Source organism: Falco rusticolus, chromosome 1 (assembly GCF_015220075.1).
Source record: "Falco rusticolus isolate bFalRus1 chromosome 1, bFalRus1.pri, whole genome shotgun sequence".
NCBI lineage: Eukaryota > Metazoa > Chordata > Aves > Falconiformes > Falconidae > Falco > Falco rusticolus.
The window spans coordinates 36896667-36914958 of NC_051187.1; the positions used below are offsets into that span (position 1 = coordinate 36896667).

The 18292-nt window shown below is 41.0% G+C and overlaps 1 protein-coding gene and 1 long non-coding RNA gene across 4 annotated transcripts in view; one reads left to right on the forward strand and one right to left on the reverse strand.

Moving 5' to 3' along the window:
- Window positions 1-33: 33 nt before the first annotated feature.
- On the forward strand, window positions 34-8224 carry LOC119153901. Its single transcript, XR_005106262.1, has 3 exons — window positions 34-410; window positions 3914-4038; window positions 7728-8224. It is a non-coding gene; the product is annotated as an uncharacterized LOC119153901 (long non-coding RNA).
- GCN1 (GCN1 activator of EIF2AK4) overlaps window positions 5199-18292 on the reverse strand; it is a 43457-nt gene continuing 30363 nt past the window's right edge. For 2 of the 3 annotated variants that reach the window (XM_037400789.1, XM_037400625.1), the window contains 16 exons: window positions 17472-17589; window positions 17094-17309; window positions 16553-16717; window positions 15975-16136; window positions 15387-15479; window positions 14998-15141; window positions 13752-14021; window positions 13352-13465; window positions 12595-12825; window positions 11769-11962; window positions 11058-11172; window positions 9796-9892; window positions 8933-9081; window positions 8231-8335; window positions 6511-6729; window positions 5199-5903 (listed from right to left, as the gene is read on the reverse strand). In XM_037400789.1, coding sequence (XP_037256686.1) covers window positions 5778-5903; window positions 6511-6729; window positions 8231-8335; window positions 8933-9081; window positions 9796-9892; window positions 11058-11172; window positions 11769-11962; window positions 12595-12825; window positions 13352-13465; window positions 13752-14021; window positions 14998-15141; window positions 15387-15479; window positions 15975-16136; window positions 16553-16717; window positions 17094-17309; window positions 17472-17589 — 2518 coding nt within the window. In that variant the 3' untranslated portion in view covers window positions 5199-5777. The remainder of the gene's footprint in view (window positions 5904-6510; window positions 6730-8230; window positions 8336-8932; window positions 9082-9795; window positions 9893-11057; window positions 11173-11768; window positions 11963-12594; window positions 12826-13351; window positions 13466-13751; window positions 14022-14997; window positions 15142-15386; window positions 15480-15974; window positions 16137-16552; window positions 16718-17093; window positions 17310-17471; window positions 17590-18292) is intronic. The other variant, XM_037400709.1, reaches the window with a different exon arrangement.

Consider the following 18292-nt stretch of genomic DNA (forward strand, 5'->3'; position numbering starts at 1 on the left):
GCGGCAGGTGCGGCGCGGGGTGTGCCTGGTGGCCATGACAGGCTCGGCGAGGGGTGGCCGGACAGGAGGCCGCGGCCGTCGCTCCCCCCCGCGCTGGGGCCTGGGCCCTGCTTCCCCCCGTGCTGACCCGCCGGGCCACCTACGGCGGACTGCGGTGAGCCTGCCTCGGCCCCTGTAGACGCTGGCATGAGGCGGGCGGCTATAGCGGAGGGGAGGCTGCCCTCAGGAAAGCACCAGAGACATGAGGGAGCCCTAGCGCCTTCAGGCACTGTCAGCTCCACACCTGGGATGGTACAGGAGCCGACCACCGTGGGTGGGAACGAGTTTTGGTTTTTCAGCCATACACCCATGCACCAAAGCAGCATGTAGCACAGCCACAAGACCAGTTCCCATCAGCGCCCAGCCTGCAGGTGAGGAGGCCCACAGCAAAGTGATGTGAAATGCCCAGGTGCATCATGCAGGCCTGGTAATTCAAGCCAATCGGGAACTAGATTCCTGGGGTTTTTAATCCAGAGTGGTGCTTGCGTATGGCTCGGGAGGGGCTTTGACCTCGCGCACATCAGCAGCTGTGCCCGCAGCATCCACAGCCCAAATCCACAGGAGTTGCAAACAGGGCTATCAGAGTTGTCTGACAGAAACAGTCTGAGTAATTTTGCTGTCAGTTGCACAGATACTGACTATGCAAATTCTGCAAGACTGGAGATGAGTATTTAGGTGATCTCCACTTTTAGGCGGAGACATGGCACAAGAACAGTGCTAGTTTTCTCTGACTATTTTTCTACAAAAGTATTTGTTCTTACTGGTACTTGAACTCCTGAGATGAAACAACACAGTGTTTTAGTGTAGAATATTTAAATTACTTGGGACTTCCATTCCCAGTTATTAAGGCTTTTTAATACATACGTAAACCCAGAAAAGGCAACGTGCTAGGTACTGCATCTGTCTTAAAAGTAATTTTAGTTCAGCATAGATGCAAACCAAAATATTGGCATGATTATTTAATTAAACTAAGTTGATTTTTAAAATTTTAACCATAAGTTTACAATTCATTGATACAAGTAGCTTGTTAACATGCATTTGTCTTTCGGATGGGGAGAGCTGCGTTGGCACTGAAGAACACAGACCTTTACGGTCTGTAAACATCTAAATAAACATTATAAACATCTGAAAGGAAAGATGACACAGATATCAAGGACAGTTAACTTGAAAATACCGATCCATTTGATAATTAATAATCTTAATTAGTTGTTCTAAAGATGCTTAAAGAGTAGGATGCACTTACTTTGAGAATCTCTTTGGTAGGACACAAGTACAAGATTGATAGCAGTGGAATGTCACCCCTGCAGATGGTGTCAGTGAGGGTGTTTGCTCACCAGAACAGGTTGCCCAGGGAGGTTGTGGAGTCCAACCCACCTGGACAGTCCCCTGAGCAACCTGCTTTACTCAACCATGCTTTGAGCATGGGTTGGACTAACTGAAATCCAGAAGTGTCTTCCAGCCACAGCTGTGCTGTGATCTGTGGATGTTTCAGACAGTTTTTAGCAGTATTGCTTTTTCCCTTAATATTGACTTGAAAGGTATAGACTCTTTTCTCTGGATTTATACAATAGAGTTTGGTTAAGAGGAATAAGAATATTTTAAAGGCTGTTATCTCTAACCAATTCTAATTTCCCATTTCTTCTGCATAGGATATTGTGGTATGATTTCACAGTTATATTTGCCCAATTTGCATGCAATTCATCTAGAAGCAAACCAACCCAGTATGGCTAAAGTAGCATGTCTGGGTTGAAGATTATTTTTTTTAGCACATAAAATTGCATCTTCAGAATACTTCTGATAAGCAATATGGCTGCTGTCTGTGGTTTTGATTATAAACTTTGCTTAATCTCAACCTTCAAAAAAGTATTGTAGCCTTCAAAGCTTACCCCTGAAAAGTCCCACACATCCTAAAATCCACTTACATGACCTCCATCTCACATCCACTCTGGAACTCATGCATTTTAAACATCACACCCTATAGCTCATTCTGCATTATCCTTAAGATGTAGCCAGCTGAGGAGCAGGAGGGAGGCTGGAATGTTATCAGACATGAGCATGTGTTATTTAACAGACTTACGCTCACAGAAACCCTGCTAGAAAAGGGTTTCCAGCTAGCCCAAACCTACCCCGTGCTAAAGCAACCCCCACTGCAGCTCACCTACCCCTGAAAGCGCTTGGGCAGCCCATCATGTAACCCAACACGTGTCCTGAGCATCAGGGTAACTAAGGACACTGCATAGCTGCAGGGAGATCCCTTGAATCCAGCATACAAACCACCAGCTCACACCCAAAATGACAAAACTCCTATTACCTTTATTTTTAAGTTCATGAAACTTCATCACATGGAAAGTGTGAGACAGCATGATGTTATCTGATAAAATGGACAGTGCAAACTGGACTTACCTTGAAAAAAAAATCAAATAATTTAATATTTTATGCTTTCACATTTGTCTTTTTTCCATTGAAATTTTTAGCACCTTGTAAGTTTAAACAGCTCTCATAAATTATTTTTTGATCTTCTTGAAATACACACGGTTCAGCTGTCACTTGGAGACAGTTGCCTGACAGTTCAAAGATGTTATTACAGTCAGTTGTAGGGAAAAATTACCTTTTACTGACAACTGGTATTTTTGAGACATTTGAAATAAGAAAAAAATTAGTTCTTTAAGTCTCCAAGTTGGCACAATCAATTTATCAGATCTTACGTTGTGGCAAAAATTATGGGTGTTTTATCTCTGTTGTATTATATTGCAGTGTATAAATAGTTTAGTGAAAAGCAGCTATCAAAATCCAAATTCCGTGTTTCACTGTAATTGAAAAATCAGCTTATTCTCAATAAGTGCAAGTGAACTCCTGCCTTTTACTCCTCTTTCTCAGAAACAACTAAACAGTGCAGAAACTCAGCTGCTGTTTTGAAAGATGAATGAGTTTTTCCACTTGCTGCTACATAAGGTGGAAATACGCATCATCAAAATACTCGTAATAACAAAATACCTTATTGGCTAAAATTCTAAGTTAATAAAAAAGGCTTCTATTGAACTGTAATTTTCTTTCACACATTTATGTGGAGCATCAGTTAGAATCTGAGATAAAATGGATAAGCCAAGGTGCCCATGATTAACAGCTCAAACAGCCATTCTTCGTAGAAACTTGCAATTTTTTTCTTCCTTCCTGTCTGCAATGATGAAGTGAGTGATTCCAACACAACCGCAGAGCTTTTTGCCACCTACTTTTTGAATGGCATAAAATTTTGTACATTCAGTGCCCAGTTTTTGCATTGCATTGCATTGCACTGCATGGTTTAACTGCTGTTCCTCAAAACACAGCTAATTAATTATAGGTGAAACCAACTCCAGTGCCCTGAAACTGCCAAATCCTTAAAAACATTCAGTTGAATTTTCACTCTTTGTTACCAGGTCAGTGCAAAATACATTGGTTTAAGATTTGCAAGTCTTTCGGAAGGCAAAAATCAGAATTAAAAACCACCTTCAGAATGCAGATAAACGTCACAAAGTAGAGTACAGTTGCAGTGAGACCAACTGGGAAGTGCTGCAGTTTTGTAGAAATAGTCCACTGCATAAACACAAATGGCCACAGAGCAATTTTGTAGCTTGGCTTCATACCTGATCACAAACTAAAGAGGTCAGCAACATTGTGCTGTTGCAAAAAAAGAACACCCAGACCTTGTGATGGGATAGACAAGTGTGTTATGTAGGGCTCGAAAAGTAAACATTCTCCCCTAGAAGACCTGGTCCAACAATGGACACCATGAGGCAAATATGAAACAGATTGAAACAGAGGGCAGCAGCGTAAGTTTAAAAAACATAAAAATATATAAGAAAAGACTTAGAAAATCTAAACTTGTTTTTTCTAGGGGTGAGAACACTGAAGTGATGATGCATTTGCTGCAAAAAGAACTGTTTTCAGTGCCTGGAAATAGGACAAGCAGTGATGGATTCAAGTAGCAGCAAGGAAGATAATTTCTTTTTAAGACACAAGGTAAGCACTGACAGTCTGAAAAAGTTTATATAATAAAATAGATGGTGTAGAGGGATTCTGGAATCTCCATCATACAATGCTATAAAAAATTATATGGAAATCAGTTAGGACTGGTTCAGTTGGAGCTGAGCCTCTCTTAGGTAAGGGGTGAAACAGCTGATTTTCCCAAGACCCTTCCAACAGTATTCCAGTGACTCCTACAGCAAATCTGTTGCCAGGAGCCTACACCAGAGGCTTGGGAGCAGAGATAACATCAAGAACGTTTTGACAGGTTCTTGTACTTTTGATCAGAACAATGCAAAGCACTCCCAAATATCTACTCGAGATTGTATCTTGCTGTTTGAGGCATGAGCATGGTGAAGATAAAATGTTTTCCTGTTTGCTGCTACTGCCATAGCAATCAGCAAACTGGTTCTAACCGAATGTGTGTTCTCATGCGGTTACATTTTATGCTCTCAAATTTTATGTTGTATAATATTGTGGGTTTGTCCCTTCATCATGGTTTGAGCCATGCAGAGTTACATGCAAGGAAGATTCCCCCACACCACCCACCCACTTGACACAAGAAATCTTAATGCTCTGGTTTCTCAGGTGCAACCAGCTGCTGTGTAGTATAAGGCTCACTTAACTATTACTCTACATAGAATGTAAAACTCATTTTTCCTTCTAAAAATTTGTATTCTGCAACAAGATCTTCACTATTTCCATCAAGTGGCATTAACAGCTATTAGTAAATTAAAATAAGTTTTTTAAAAAGAGGTGTATGTGGCCAGGTAAAATAAAATACTGCTTTCTTGGAGCAGTACAACTCATTGACACAAAAAAATGAATCTGTATGTTGGCAGCACCAAGTATCTTGTGAAGCCTTTGAAGACATAAAAATAGAGGATTTTTCACAAGTTGAATAACTAAAAAGCTGTCTGTAGTCAGAAATACTTTGGAAATTAATAGGAGTAATTACTTACAAATTTCATTAAATGTCAGTTCTGGCTTGGTTTTAAACCCTAGCTTGCCTCCGTTTTGCAAAAGGCTTTTTATAGATTACAGCACTACCCACTCCACAAACTGTATGCCCTAGAAAAAGTAGGTCCAAAAAGTAAATCACAGTATGAGCTTGTTGACAAATGAATTTGTAAAAAGAACAGTTTACACCAGAAGGATGAAAGTCAGAGCCTTTATTAAATGTTCCTTCTTTAAACAGGCTGCATTTAATCCCCCTTTCGCATTTTGTGATTTCTAAGGCTATTTTAAATACTTTGTTATACAGGGATTTTCAGTCTTCAGAACCGTCACAAGCAGCAAGTTAGCAGTACACAAAAACAATACGCTTTAACTTTCACCAAGTTCTACTCCTGTGTCACAGGGTCTGTGGAAAAGGCCAAGAATACTTCCAGTACTGGAGTTTTTGCACAGACCCTGGCATGGAAATAGGTGTCACCAGAGTTTAAGCCTGATGTGCTCTAGCCACATCTCACAATTTAACAGTATTGATTAGTATATCTGTTTCTTGCACATTATTTGTTTCAAAAAGGGGACCAAATTTTCAATTTTCAGCTAATGTGGGTCTAATTAAGGCTATTCTGGTATATTTGATACTAAAATACTCTCTGGGAGTCCTTTTCATGAAATCCCATCAGAATTAACATTTTCAAAAATGAAAACATTTAAAATAGGTGTTTGAGTTGAAATGCTGATGCAGCGGTTGGTTCAGTGTTTTCTTGTCTTCTGGAGCTTTATTATCACGTCAGTATAGTGTCATCTATCTGTTCATCAGAGTCAGGCTGGCCAGCCAGCTTCTTCAGAGATCTCCTGCAGCTTTCGTTGAGAAGCTCCAAGCTGGCAGCATCCAGAATCTTGGAAACCGACTGAGGAAGGAAGACATTATTTACCAGTAACCGTGCAACATACCATTCAAAATAAGAAACAAAATCTAAATGCCTTACAAGCTGTATTTATCTAAAATCTTTCAAACATACCAAAATCATTCACCTGGTTTTATGATTCCAGACATGGGAGCTATCCAGAAGCAGCTAAGACTTAGAAAAGAGGTCTAGAAATGGATGTAGGAAGCAGTCCGTCCTAAAATACTCTCTCTAGCACCACTAATGCTGTAGTGGGATTATACAAGTGACAAAACCAATAAACTAGCAGTCCTAGCTAGGGTACCTACAGCACAGTAAAGGCTTAAGGCATTTTGAAAGCAAGGCTACTATGTTATACATAGGAGGCATGTTAAATACCTTGGTTTAATTAACACTGCAAGGTTGTACAGTGTCAGCATTGCTTATTTCTTCAAGGCTTAGCATGAGAGTACTGATGAAGGCTTAAATGCAAATAGGAATGTCCCACTCCATCTATTTCCCAAGAGGCTGCCAGCACATTCTGAGGCTCCAGGCACAACGCTTCACCACAAGCAAGGCAATGTGACACAGCCTTCTACTAAAAATGATTACATTTTCTTCCATCTCATACCTCAAGTACTTCTTCACTCGCTCTCATCTTCAGAAGATTGACAATAGCTTGGTCGCTGTAGGCTCTTACACTGGTGTTTTTGTCCTTTGTATTGTCTAGAAGCGCCTTGAGAATTGGTTTAATTGTCTGAGGATCCAGTGAGGGAAGATGGTTTTTATTTGCCCACCAAATCATCTTTTCTGCAACTAACTTTATGTCACTGGATGAGTTCTGAAGACACTAGAGGGAACAAAGATGGACTTAAATTCAGATATAATGAAGGATATATACAAGGACAGGTATTAGATTAGAATAAAAGAAAAAACTACTGCTTTAAAGTATTTTAAACTGTAACAAGAAAACCTAACAGTTTTCAACTCGGGTGTGCAAGAGACAAACTTGTTTTCAAGGTTCGATCTTCTCTAACTATTACACAGTTTAGTCAGACTTGTTGGTAACAAGGCACCTTTTTCAAAAGAAAATTTGTAAAAGCATGGTTGATGACAGGGTCACACGCTTCTCTCAACTGGCTGAGGAAATTACAATGACCACTAAGTGCAGCAAAAGCTGACAGCATTAGTACCTCTGTAAAACACACTCACTCAGCAGCAACAGCTGCGTCAAACTCTGATTGGAGTATAAGGTGCATTTCAACAGTGGATTTCATTTTAAGATTAAAAAAAGTTAGAGCTTTGTATTTTTTTATTTATTCTCAACACATTTTAAACGTGAAAGCTAGCATCTGAATATCAGCTGCATTATTAATACTGTGATAAAGGTACTGTGACAATTGTGATACTTCTCAATTTCCTTGAAAAACCTTTTGTTTGAAATCCTACATTTATATATAAATTTGTGTCATAGTATTGTATTAAAATATAAGTAAAACCTGAAAATGTAACACATTTTTAATTATAATAAAGATGACAGACAAAACAAAAAGCAGCTGTCCTGCTCCAGCACTACCCCTTCACTCTGTCTTCCCCTGCCTTTTCTAAGGCATTAAAAATATCCTGAGGTTCTCAAGTTGAAAATTCAGATCCTGCCTACCATAAGGGATACTTTTTTCTTTTTTTTTGGGGGGGGGGGAAGGGGTGGGCAGACCCAACTCTAACAAAAATCCACATGCACCCACCAAAAAAACAGAACATAACTGAGAAAAAGAAGAATTTTGAGGTAGAATGTTTAAATAGATAAGAACTGAAAAAAGCATTAACTTCAATACTTTTTTATCTCAGTCTTTCAGAGCTACTCCCTTCCACAATAGCGGAAGTCAAAAAGTACTGCAGCAAAACCAGGTAAGGTGAGAGCTGGTATTTGATGCATTTCTAACAAAGGCCCTTTGACCTTTAAAAACCTTAAAAAACTGACAGCTCCCTCCCAGTCTTCTCTGCCAGCTGTTTGTTACTGCAAAGGAAAAAACAAAGTTTACCCACAGAAAACTCTTAAGTCCAATTTCCATACTATAGGAGTGATAGCAGTATTGCATTCACAACTGCAAAGCAGGCTGATAAAGTGATTCTGTGTGTATTTTGCCACAAAAAGAAATATCTAGATTTTCAGGGATCAGGGGATTTAGAGCTTCCCAAGATAAGGCAAAGCTTAAAAAAAGACTAGGCTTCAGTTTTCATGCTGGGTTACCATATAGAAATTTGATAGAGAAAGCTACCCATAAGTTAGCTCAAACAAAGATTCAGATCACATGAGAACACCACCAGGTAGTTGTTGTAAGAAGTCTTACCTTAATAAAGAGGTTGGAAAGTTTTGGAGGCAGGTTCCCACCTCCTTCCATATGGTATTTCATAAGAAAGCCCATCCCTCTTATGCCGCTAACTGCAATGGGAATCTTCAACATAAAGATACAAAAATTAGTATTACTACAGCAGAGTTCAACATCCTTTATAACTGGGCTTATGGTCTGGTAAGCTTTTGCAGAAGGCTAAACCAATGTTTCAAGGAAAACCTGTTGCATGCAAAGCAGGAAACAATTAGGTTAACGTTACTGGGTAAGATGATGAAAAATCATGTGACCATAAGCCACATGGAAGAAGGCGGCAGGCCCCACAGAGCCCCCAAGTTCATACACCAAATTATTCATTCAACCCTAGATGTAAAATCTTTCTCCTAAAATTAAGTATTTGCACTTCTTGTCAACCTAGCTCATGGATATGAGAACTTTAACAGGGAAACAAGTGTGATCTACTCCCAGTGAAAGCTACTCTACAGCTGAAGATTAATCTTTGTCTCTGCAGAGATTGGAACACAAAAGAATCAGAACAGTCGTGTAATTCCACTATAAAACCTGCATCTTGCCAAGGGAGATTTTTCAGGTAGCACTTGGGGAATTTGTTCTGTTTGGTAACACCGAGAGCCTGCAGACCTTTTAAAACTACTTCCAACAAGCCCTTACAGTACAACTCGCCCCCTGCCATGTAGCCCTTACCCTGTCAGCAGTGGCATTGCTGAGGATCATCTCCTGAACGCTGTTGTAGTACTTGGGGGAACACAGCCTGCTAGGAGCAACATTTATAGCCACAGAGAGTGCCAGGCTCCGTCCGTGTCTCACCATCCAGTCAATGCCAGAGACATCTGCTGCAGATGAAAGAACAGAACAATACCAAGGCTCCTGCTATCCATTCCTCTTCATCTAAGAAAGCTTTTTTAGTCAGTTTGTCAATTCACTTCCATAGAATGAAATACTAAGCAGCACCTAAAGCAATGCCTAGCTCCCTCCACTCCTCCCAAAAAGCCATGTAAACAGCGCTGAAACAGAGCACCTGTACCAGACAGGAACACCTCCTGGGCAGATACAGAAACAGGGTGCAAACCAGTGACTGTATTGTTCAACCCAGTTTCTTCTGATGGTCTCAGTCATGTGTAATCAGCCCCACACCACTTAGTGCATTGCAATTACACAAGCTTTGACTCTAAAAGTCACCTGTAATTTGAAACCAGCTGACAGATTCCCTTTTTAATCCCAGAGGAGAATAATCCCATAGCACTCCCAACCACTATAAATTCCTATAAAATTAATGTTTTCTTCTAACTTGGAGGCAAATTAGTTAATTCTAAAGAAGTATGGGTAACAACCACTACCCCATGCTCAACTATGTACCAGAGCACACAAATTAACAGCCACGAGCAAAGAAAAGCACAAGAAAATCTGGAGTAGAGATTCAGGTTTACGATAAAGAGGAAGAACCTACATAATTAGTCACAAAGTTTGCCTGAACCGATGGCTAAGAAGGTATCTTCCTTCCCCTGCTTTCAGAATTGGCTTCAGCCCCCCTAAACAGCTTCACCTACCCAGTAAGTGCTGGTGGAGAACAGTACTGAGCTCCTCTTCTGACAGAAATGCACACAATTCTGCTAAGCAGCCAGCCGAGGCCATGCGGGTGGCATCCTAAGGAGGAAAGGCAGAAAGGAGTAACACTGGTTGAGCCCAATACACATCAGAGGTAAGTGGGAAGAAGGGCAAGTGACAGAAGATGACAGGAAGTAAAAAAAGAGAACAAGGAAATAAATACTACTACTAGTAGTATTTCACTCCTGCTACCTGTGGATTTCTGTCAGTTCACAAGGTTTCCTGTATGTAACTGAACTTAAAGCCAAATCCACAGTCAAAAAAAGCCAGCAGAGACTGAAGAATTACAGACCTTCTATAAATTCTGATTTGTTAAATGGAAAAGTCATAAAGATGAATGTTTTAAAAGGCATGTTCACAAAAGTTGTTTAGGTTCGCAGTCCAGAAAGTAACCGTTACTTCTAGCCATGTCTAGATGAGCTTACCTCTGTGATAAGCTCATACTACTTTTAATTTAAAACTTCCAGGCTTTTGTTGTTTTGGTTTGCTTACATGACCATCCCATCACAACTGCTTTCCACCCTGAATCTTACAACCCAGTGGGAATTTTTCAAATTTTTTCTTTCTAGCTTGTCAACAGTTGCATGTCTATGTTGCACAGATTTAGGGAAAAAATGACTAGATGATTAATGTTAATCTCACAGATGATACTGTTGCTATCTGCCATACACAGAAGACCCCGCATCAAACTTGGGAGAACTTCTTGCTCGTTGGAGAAACACCAGCCATTATCTGAAAAATTTCTCACACTAGATAATAAACCCCACCTGAGAGCCTACACACACACATACATGCGTATAGTGAAGGTATTGCAGGTTTTCTCCAAGATAAAAAGCAAATCCTGACTTCAGAGCTGCCTCAAACGCGTCGGTGAGGAGCTGCAGGTCAAACCCATATACACGGTTGCTAAGGGAACATTGGACTCGCTGATTTTCAGTGACTGGCTGGGGATCTCTAATTCTTGTACCCAACTTTCCTCTCACAGACTACAAGGCTCCAAATGAAATCAATCTTACAGACTGTATTCAGTTGAATGAGTAATGCCCAACAACACGCTTCTTTACTTAAATTTCTTTCCACTCTATCATTAATAATTTCCCACTAAAGTTATTTTAGAAAGTAATACTGTTAGAAAGTCCACATTTTATATTTGAGAGTAAGACTGTTGACAGCAGGGATCCTTTGCAGGGGGCTGAAGCAGTACCTCATCATGTCCCAGCATCCCTAAAAGCACCGTGCTGATATTCTTCCTTATTGCAGCATCTACTTTTGCACCAGCTCCTCGTGTTACAAACCGCAGAGCTTGCAGCATTGTGTCCCTAGAAGTGATCACAAGGTACAGTCAGACAGTGCCTCTCTGCCCACCAGAAAGAAGCAGCTGAGCTCTGGATACTGTAACAGTTTCTTACACAGCAATGACACTAACATGCCTTGCAGTTTAGGAGGCTGATATTCTCTCTGCAGTGCTGAAAACTCCGTGCTAGAGAGTATTTCCATGTTTAGTGTACTTGCATCTGTCTGTTACAACGTAAATATTTTTCAACTATTCAAACAGTAAAAAAATTCTCAAGTCAGGAACTTAATTTCTTAGGGATCTGCGTGCTTAGGATACAATTACAGCTGCATTACTTCAGATGACAGCTGGTACAGTATTGTACCTGAAAGTGGGCTGCTGTGGGTTGCTGGGGGGTGTGCAGGAGAGAGGAGAGCCAGGCAGCAATGTCACAGCTTAGCTTCTGACCCAGGAAGTCCCCATCCTCTGCATTCTGTGTTTTATAACCCTTGATTAATAGTCAACTGCTTTCACCAAGTAGTAAATCTTACTCTCAGAATTGGGGGGGGTTGTTCTTTCATCCTAGCCTTTTCTTTTATCCCTTAATAAGTAGGAAGGGCCAAGATATTACCTATGGCTCACCTGATGGCAGAGTCATCACTGGAACGAATTCCATTCAGCAGCTCCGTAAAGAGAGGATCCACTTTTACATGGATCACAATGAGTTTACCAAGAGCATCAGCAGCTTTAAGACGAACAGCACGGTTTGAGTCCTGCAGAGCTTTGGTGAAGGTTGTTTGCAATTGGGGCAAAAATGGTTTCAGGGCAATCTCAACCTATACCAGAGATGAAAGAAGCGGGAAGTGGTGCAGTGAGGTCTGAGACAGTGGCTAGAAATCAAAGCCTGAAAACAGCCTGACCTCCTCTACAGCCATCATTCACAAATAGCCCTTGGTCAGATCTAACGCACTACTAAAATAGGAAAAACATGAAACAATACGTTATCACAAAACTTTTAACCTTTTCAAATATAATCTTATTTTCTGCGTACTGAAATACAAGGCACATTGCTGAAAACTTTTACACTATTAAGAACTGCCTTCTGTATACAGAGCCCTAAATAAAAGCTCAGCTCAGTTCAAAGATACATGCGATGATCACCTTTGCACTTAACAATTCATAAAAATGGTGGACACAGGAGAGATTAATTACATGGTAGTTTTTAATCCCTTGAAAGTGGGATCAGCATTTAGCAATATTTCTAAGCAGCCCAGTGATTCAAGCATAGGGGGCATTTTTGGTAGGCCAGAAGCTGCTGGAAGAATACAATCCAGTTACAGTGCCATTCCTAAATATCAAACCCACACCAGCAGGCATCCTGGCTGTATTTACATGAACAGCAACAGGTATTTCTGAAGGTTACCATGGAAAATGTTCACAAACCACATCCAATTACTTCACATCTTACCTTAGCTAGAAGAAGGCTTAATGTTTCAAGCAGAGCCACCTTGACATTCCAGCTGAACCGATCTCCCAAGATCCGAATAAGTGGCCCAGTAATGCTCACCACAGATGGTTTAAGAGCTTCAGCAGAAGTCAGCTTAATAACCAGCCCTAAGGCCTTCGCTGCCTCCTCCTTCTGCTCTGGATTACCAGTTAAAACACCTTCTCGCAGCACCAGCAGTATGGAAGTCACTCCCTGTCATGAAAATCGGATAAGAAAGCTTAGAAGATAAGATACAAAAAATACATATCTTATTTTTGCTCCTGTTATACACCAGATGCTCAAACTTGGAGAGTTTCTCTCATTTTCCTGTTGACCTTCAGCTGCCTGCTTCCACATTTACAGAGCTACTTTTATTTGGTTTGATTTCATGCATCTACGCCTTACTAAGCCAGTTGCTATGAGAAAAGTGGTGGCGGCTCCGGGAATTTTCAGACCAGAGAAATTTGGCACAGAAGTCCAGCATTCCTCCCCCACAAAAAGCAGCCAGCGACCATGACTTACACGCGTAACAGAATTGTCAAAGATCGCATTACAAGAAGAGTCTTCTGTAGGGTAACTCAAGAGCAGCAGTACCCTACAAAAAGTCTCTCCAACATACAGGTTTGGAATGCCCAAACAGGCACTGCTTCTAATAATACCTGTAAAGTCGTATCAGTCAGCTCCCCAAAAGGTGAGGTACTGGGGCTGTGACGAACCCATGCTCACTCTGACCCTTTACCTTCTTAGGAATACAGAATCCCGGCACATGCTCGCCTTTGGCCTCATTCCCCACAATCCGGATATCCTTGTGCAGGTCCTCAATGAGAGCAAGCTGGTTCCCAGCATCTAATTTCTGCAGGAGAGAGGGGTAAGACAAATATGAGGCAACAGGGCAACCAGCTCTTCTTTGTGAATTACTCTCAGGTGTGTCAAGAGAAGTCACCTGTTTCCCACCTCCTCACTCACAAAGTTGAAGTCAAGGTCATCTTACAATTCTCAAATCTTTGCAGGGTTTGCAAATGTAAACATAGTTTACAATCAAAACAGAAGGCTCAATTTAGGCCATATTTTACCAGGTATCCCCATTTTCTCCTTGCCAGGCATTATTACCACTGTAACCTTTTTAAGCTGCCCCTCACCTTGGTGATGGAATTAAGTGCATCCCAGCTTTCATTCAGAACTACAGGGTTGGTATCATTAAATAGACGTATCAAGCCTGAAACCAAGCTCTTGAGATGACCAGTATAGTCTGCTTTTGTCTTGGAGCAGTAGATGTTCAGAATGACAGCTGCCGCCTGTCTCATTCCCAGCTCAGGGCTGCGGGTAGCTTCTAGTAAATCTTCAGTTATAATTCTTTGTCCAGCATCATCTTCCACAGACAGGATTACAGACTGGCAGTTTGCCATCTCCTAAAGAGTTCAAATTAACTTTACGTTAACTCTCAAATAGAACAAAGCCAGATTTAGCCCCAGGTTTCCCATGTTATCCACAGCATCATGTCTTAGGGAAATCCTACCAACATACCCCACTTACTAATTGTTTCTCATTAAATAGATAGTTGCATCACCATTAAAGGCGTGATTCAGTCCTGCAGCAGAGATAAGTATGTAGCCAACTCTAAAATTTAACAGGTGACCAAACTCTGCTGAACTGATTGCTGTACAGCTTGCTTTCCAGCTGCAGAAGGGCTAATTTACAAAAATCAGTATCTCCATCTCCCCCACCTAACTCATCCGTTAAAGACTGTGCCTTTTGTCAGATAACATTTTTTTTTTTAAGGTACTTTAATGCTGTGCATCATAATACTAATTACAAGCACGTCTGTGGGTACATTAGAGATCCCCAGGCAGACTTGGGGATAGAAGCTGATCTAACGGGCATCTACAGCAGCCAGCCAGCGGGACTCTGTCACTCACGTTCCTAATTCACCAATTTGTGTACATGTCTGTCTGCAGTCACAACTCCAGGATGTTCAATGGAGTCCAAACACTAGATGTTTCAGAAAGCCGTACAGGAGGAGTACTGCATGCAAAATAGGAGATTTCCTCCCTTCAGCCCTTTAATCTCTCAGTCTTCTACACCAAGAATAAATATAAAGTTAACTAGACACTCTGGCAGTTCTCCAAGAGTAAGTAAATGGAGAATTGTATCTTGTTGCAGGCCAAAGAGACTTCTATATGCATACAAATAGATTTGGAAAGCACACGTTTTTCGATTCCCAATATGCCACCAGGCAAAAAGACTCATCCCGAAGAAGCTCTAATGGACTGAATTAAAACATGCAATCTGTGAATCTAGAGAACCCAGATTCTGTGCTGAGAAGTAAACCTGAAGCACTATCTTCAGGCAACTTGTCATAACAAAGAGCTGAGCCATGCTACTTGCCAATTGCTCTTCACTAGTCCCCAGCTTCTCTTTCAGCGCAGACATCATAGCAGGCAGGATGACACTCAAGTGCCGTGTCAGAGCATCCCCTGCCACTGATGAGAGGAAAGCTAGCACACGGGTGTTCACAGGGGGAGTAGTCAGCTGAAAAAAAAAAAAAAAAACCAACAAAAAAAAACCAAGCAGAAAGTTTTTTCAGAAGGAATCTCACTTCATCTGTAACATGAAAAATTTATGCATCACAACCTAAATAACAATGGTTTTGAGCATAAAATCAGAAGAAAATTTCAAACTATGCTGTTCCTTTTGACATATCAGTCTAAAGGAAACTGGAAGCAAGCAGAGGAAAATGCACAGTTCTGAAGTTTAAAATTTGTTTCCAGTTGTACCTTTGGCACCAAGTAAGGCAGCACCACACGGCTCTTGACAGCCATAACTTGTTTAAGACCATCCACAGCAAAGTCAGACGTCTCTTCATTATCCTACCAGGAGAAAGAAAGTTACTAACCTGAGAGATGATTTGTGACACCCCAAGCTAAGCTAAACCCTATTTCAAGTGACAATTTACCATGTGATCATACAACCAACACAAAAGTCCTTCTATCCAAAAATGCTCTCATACTATATAGCAAAAACCCAAACCAAGCTCTTCTGTTGCATCAGAACATATATTACTAAAGGGGCTAAAACTTCGAAGCCTCGTCTTGTTTGATCCTATATTGTTTTACATGGGTGGCCAAGCAACTTCAGCTGGTGACGGCGGCACAGCCAGATGTAGCATTTTTCTTAGGCCGATGTTTTAGCCACAAGACCTTCCCTACCAATGGCTAGGATAACTCCATGGAGGAGACAAAACAGAGCTGCCATTCACTGGAAGGCCCGCCACTACAACTGTCCTCCTCCTTTAAGCTAATTATTCAAAACCTGTCCTACAACTTGATTAATCAATTGTTGACTAATTGTTGAGCAATGCTTACCAGCTGCTTCAGCAAAAATGGCAGGATGTCTTCAAGAGCTTGATGTCCAATTGTGGAGTGCAACTGTTCAAATGTTTTAGCTGCAGCCTCTCTGACTTCTTCTAGAGGGTCACACAGTGCTTTTCTCACCGTAGGAACTAGAGACTCTGAGAAAAGGAGTACCTAAATATGCAGAGATAAAATTACAGAATGTCTAAAGCACAACAGACACATGCATCTCAGTAAAGTAGCTAAGAATACAGAATTTGCACAGATGAAACTGAATTAGAGTTCACTTGAAATATACTGGAAGAAAAACAGGATTAATCAACACAAACAGTTGCAGTGCTCTAAGGCTACCTAGTGGATGATTTCTATTATTGTATCTCATAGCAGTCAGAACTGTGCCATGTTTTACATTTATCGACAGATACAAATGCGTATATTTGCCTGAACAGCAACTCAGGTTAGTTAGGAGACTGAATTCAGTCCATAGAACAAGTCCAGCACTAAGCTGTATTGTTCTGTCTCATCTGCAATACCTGTATCATAACATAAATTTCTAGGAAACTGGAGATTTCACCTTCCACATAACTTACCGCATCCCTGCTGGTAGATTTCATTATCTCACTCAGCCCAATGCAGACTCCTTGCCTCTCATCACTCTTGTCTGACTTCAGTCCATCTTCTAGAATAGGGATGATTTCAGGAAGGATCTTCTCTCCTAACTTTCGGACAAGGTCTCCTAATGTCCGTGCTGCAACCTGTCCCCAAAAGTGTATTAATTAACTATTTCCCTGTTTTATAAAACTTAGGAAGATGAACAGTGAGCAAATGTTCATTTTTGACCATAAACTACTGTACACAGTATAGACAAAGTAGTAGGAATGGAAACACTGTGATTATAAATAAACATAGAAAAACAGTTTTACTGTCACCACAGCTGCATTCAGCCAAGAGAGCACTCAGACATACTCAGAACAGTTAAATTAATGACAGTGGTTCACAGAAAAAAATTATCCTGTGTTCTTCAGGAATTAAGTTTATACGGTCAGCTGCAGTAACACGAAGGCATTACTCAATTTCAAATAGTTTATATGATCAGCTGCAGTAACAGGAAGGCATTACTCAGTTTCTCACCGTTCGCTTATCTGCACAAGTACTGGCCAAGAATTTCAGCAGAAGCCCAAAGAGGGTTGGCAAAATTTCACGCAGTGTGCGAGGAGTGTTTGAAACTACAATCTTCCAGACGTGTAAGGAGGCTTGACGCACTACCAGCTGGGTGTCAGAGCGGCCCATGTACAGCCCAGCCAGCACCCTGTTCCTCCTCTCCACACCAAGAGCATTAATAATAGCCTGAAAAGAAGTATCACGAAATTGTATTATCCACTGCTGAAACTTAAAAAAAAGAATAAAATACATGATCATTCAACATGTCTTTCCAGCAGGCCTTCCATGCCGATTTAAAATTAAAAAATAAAATAAAAAAAAAGGCACAACAGACAAAAACAGCTTTACCTTGTTTGACTGGGCTGTTCCGAAGTTGTCATCCTCTGAGGCAGTTTCTGTGGTCATTTTTCCAGTGACTCCTGAGATATGGAAGAGAAGATCTCCAAGGAGCTGAACTGAGCTAAACCTGGCAACAGGAGCAAGTTAAGTGTTACGAGCAGGGTATTCAGGCAATACCTGACCAAATATGACAATATGTCAAATACAGACACGAGCAAAATGCAAGGCAAAGAGTTAGGTCAGCACCGAAACGCTGCATGGGCTGATATCTAAGGCTCAGCCTGCCTACATGGCTGAGAAGCATGCCAAAGAGAAAGGGAAGGAATGAATTCCAAACTGGAAGGGGCTAAGAGAATTCCCGTATCAAAGCAATTAATCAGGGAATAGCCTGGAGTCTAAAAGGGAACATGGTGTTGCCAGCATCTGTCTCAACCCAAAAGATACTCACCTGGGATAAGTGCACTCATCTGCACTCAGCTGACACAAGACTTTTAGTACGGCTAATCTCTGAGCAATTACTATTAGCTGTGAGCGCTCCACTGCACATTTCCATACACAGGAGGAGAACAACTGACTCAGCATTTTGAAAAATCAAAAGAATATATGAGGGCTAAATATTGCCATATCAACTGCCTTGAAGTGTGTTTCAGATTCAATACCAGAATTAATAATCTAGCAGGAATGCTCTGCAGGTACCAGGAAACCTGATCCAGAGCTGGCAGGGCTTTGCAGACTCAGTGCCATAAAGCATCATATTTTAATCCACAAGCAAAGAGATGCTTGCTTTTGCTACCCAGGAGGTCTCTGCATTTCCCTGAGGAGCAACACAG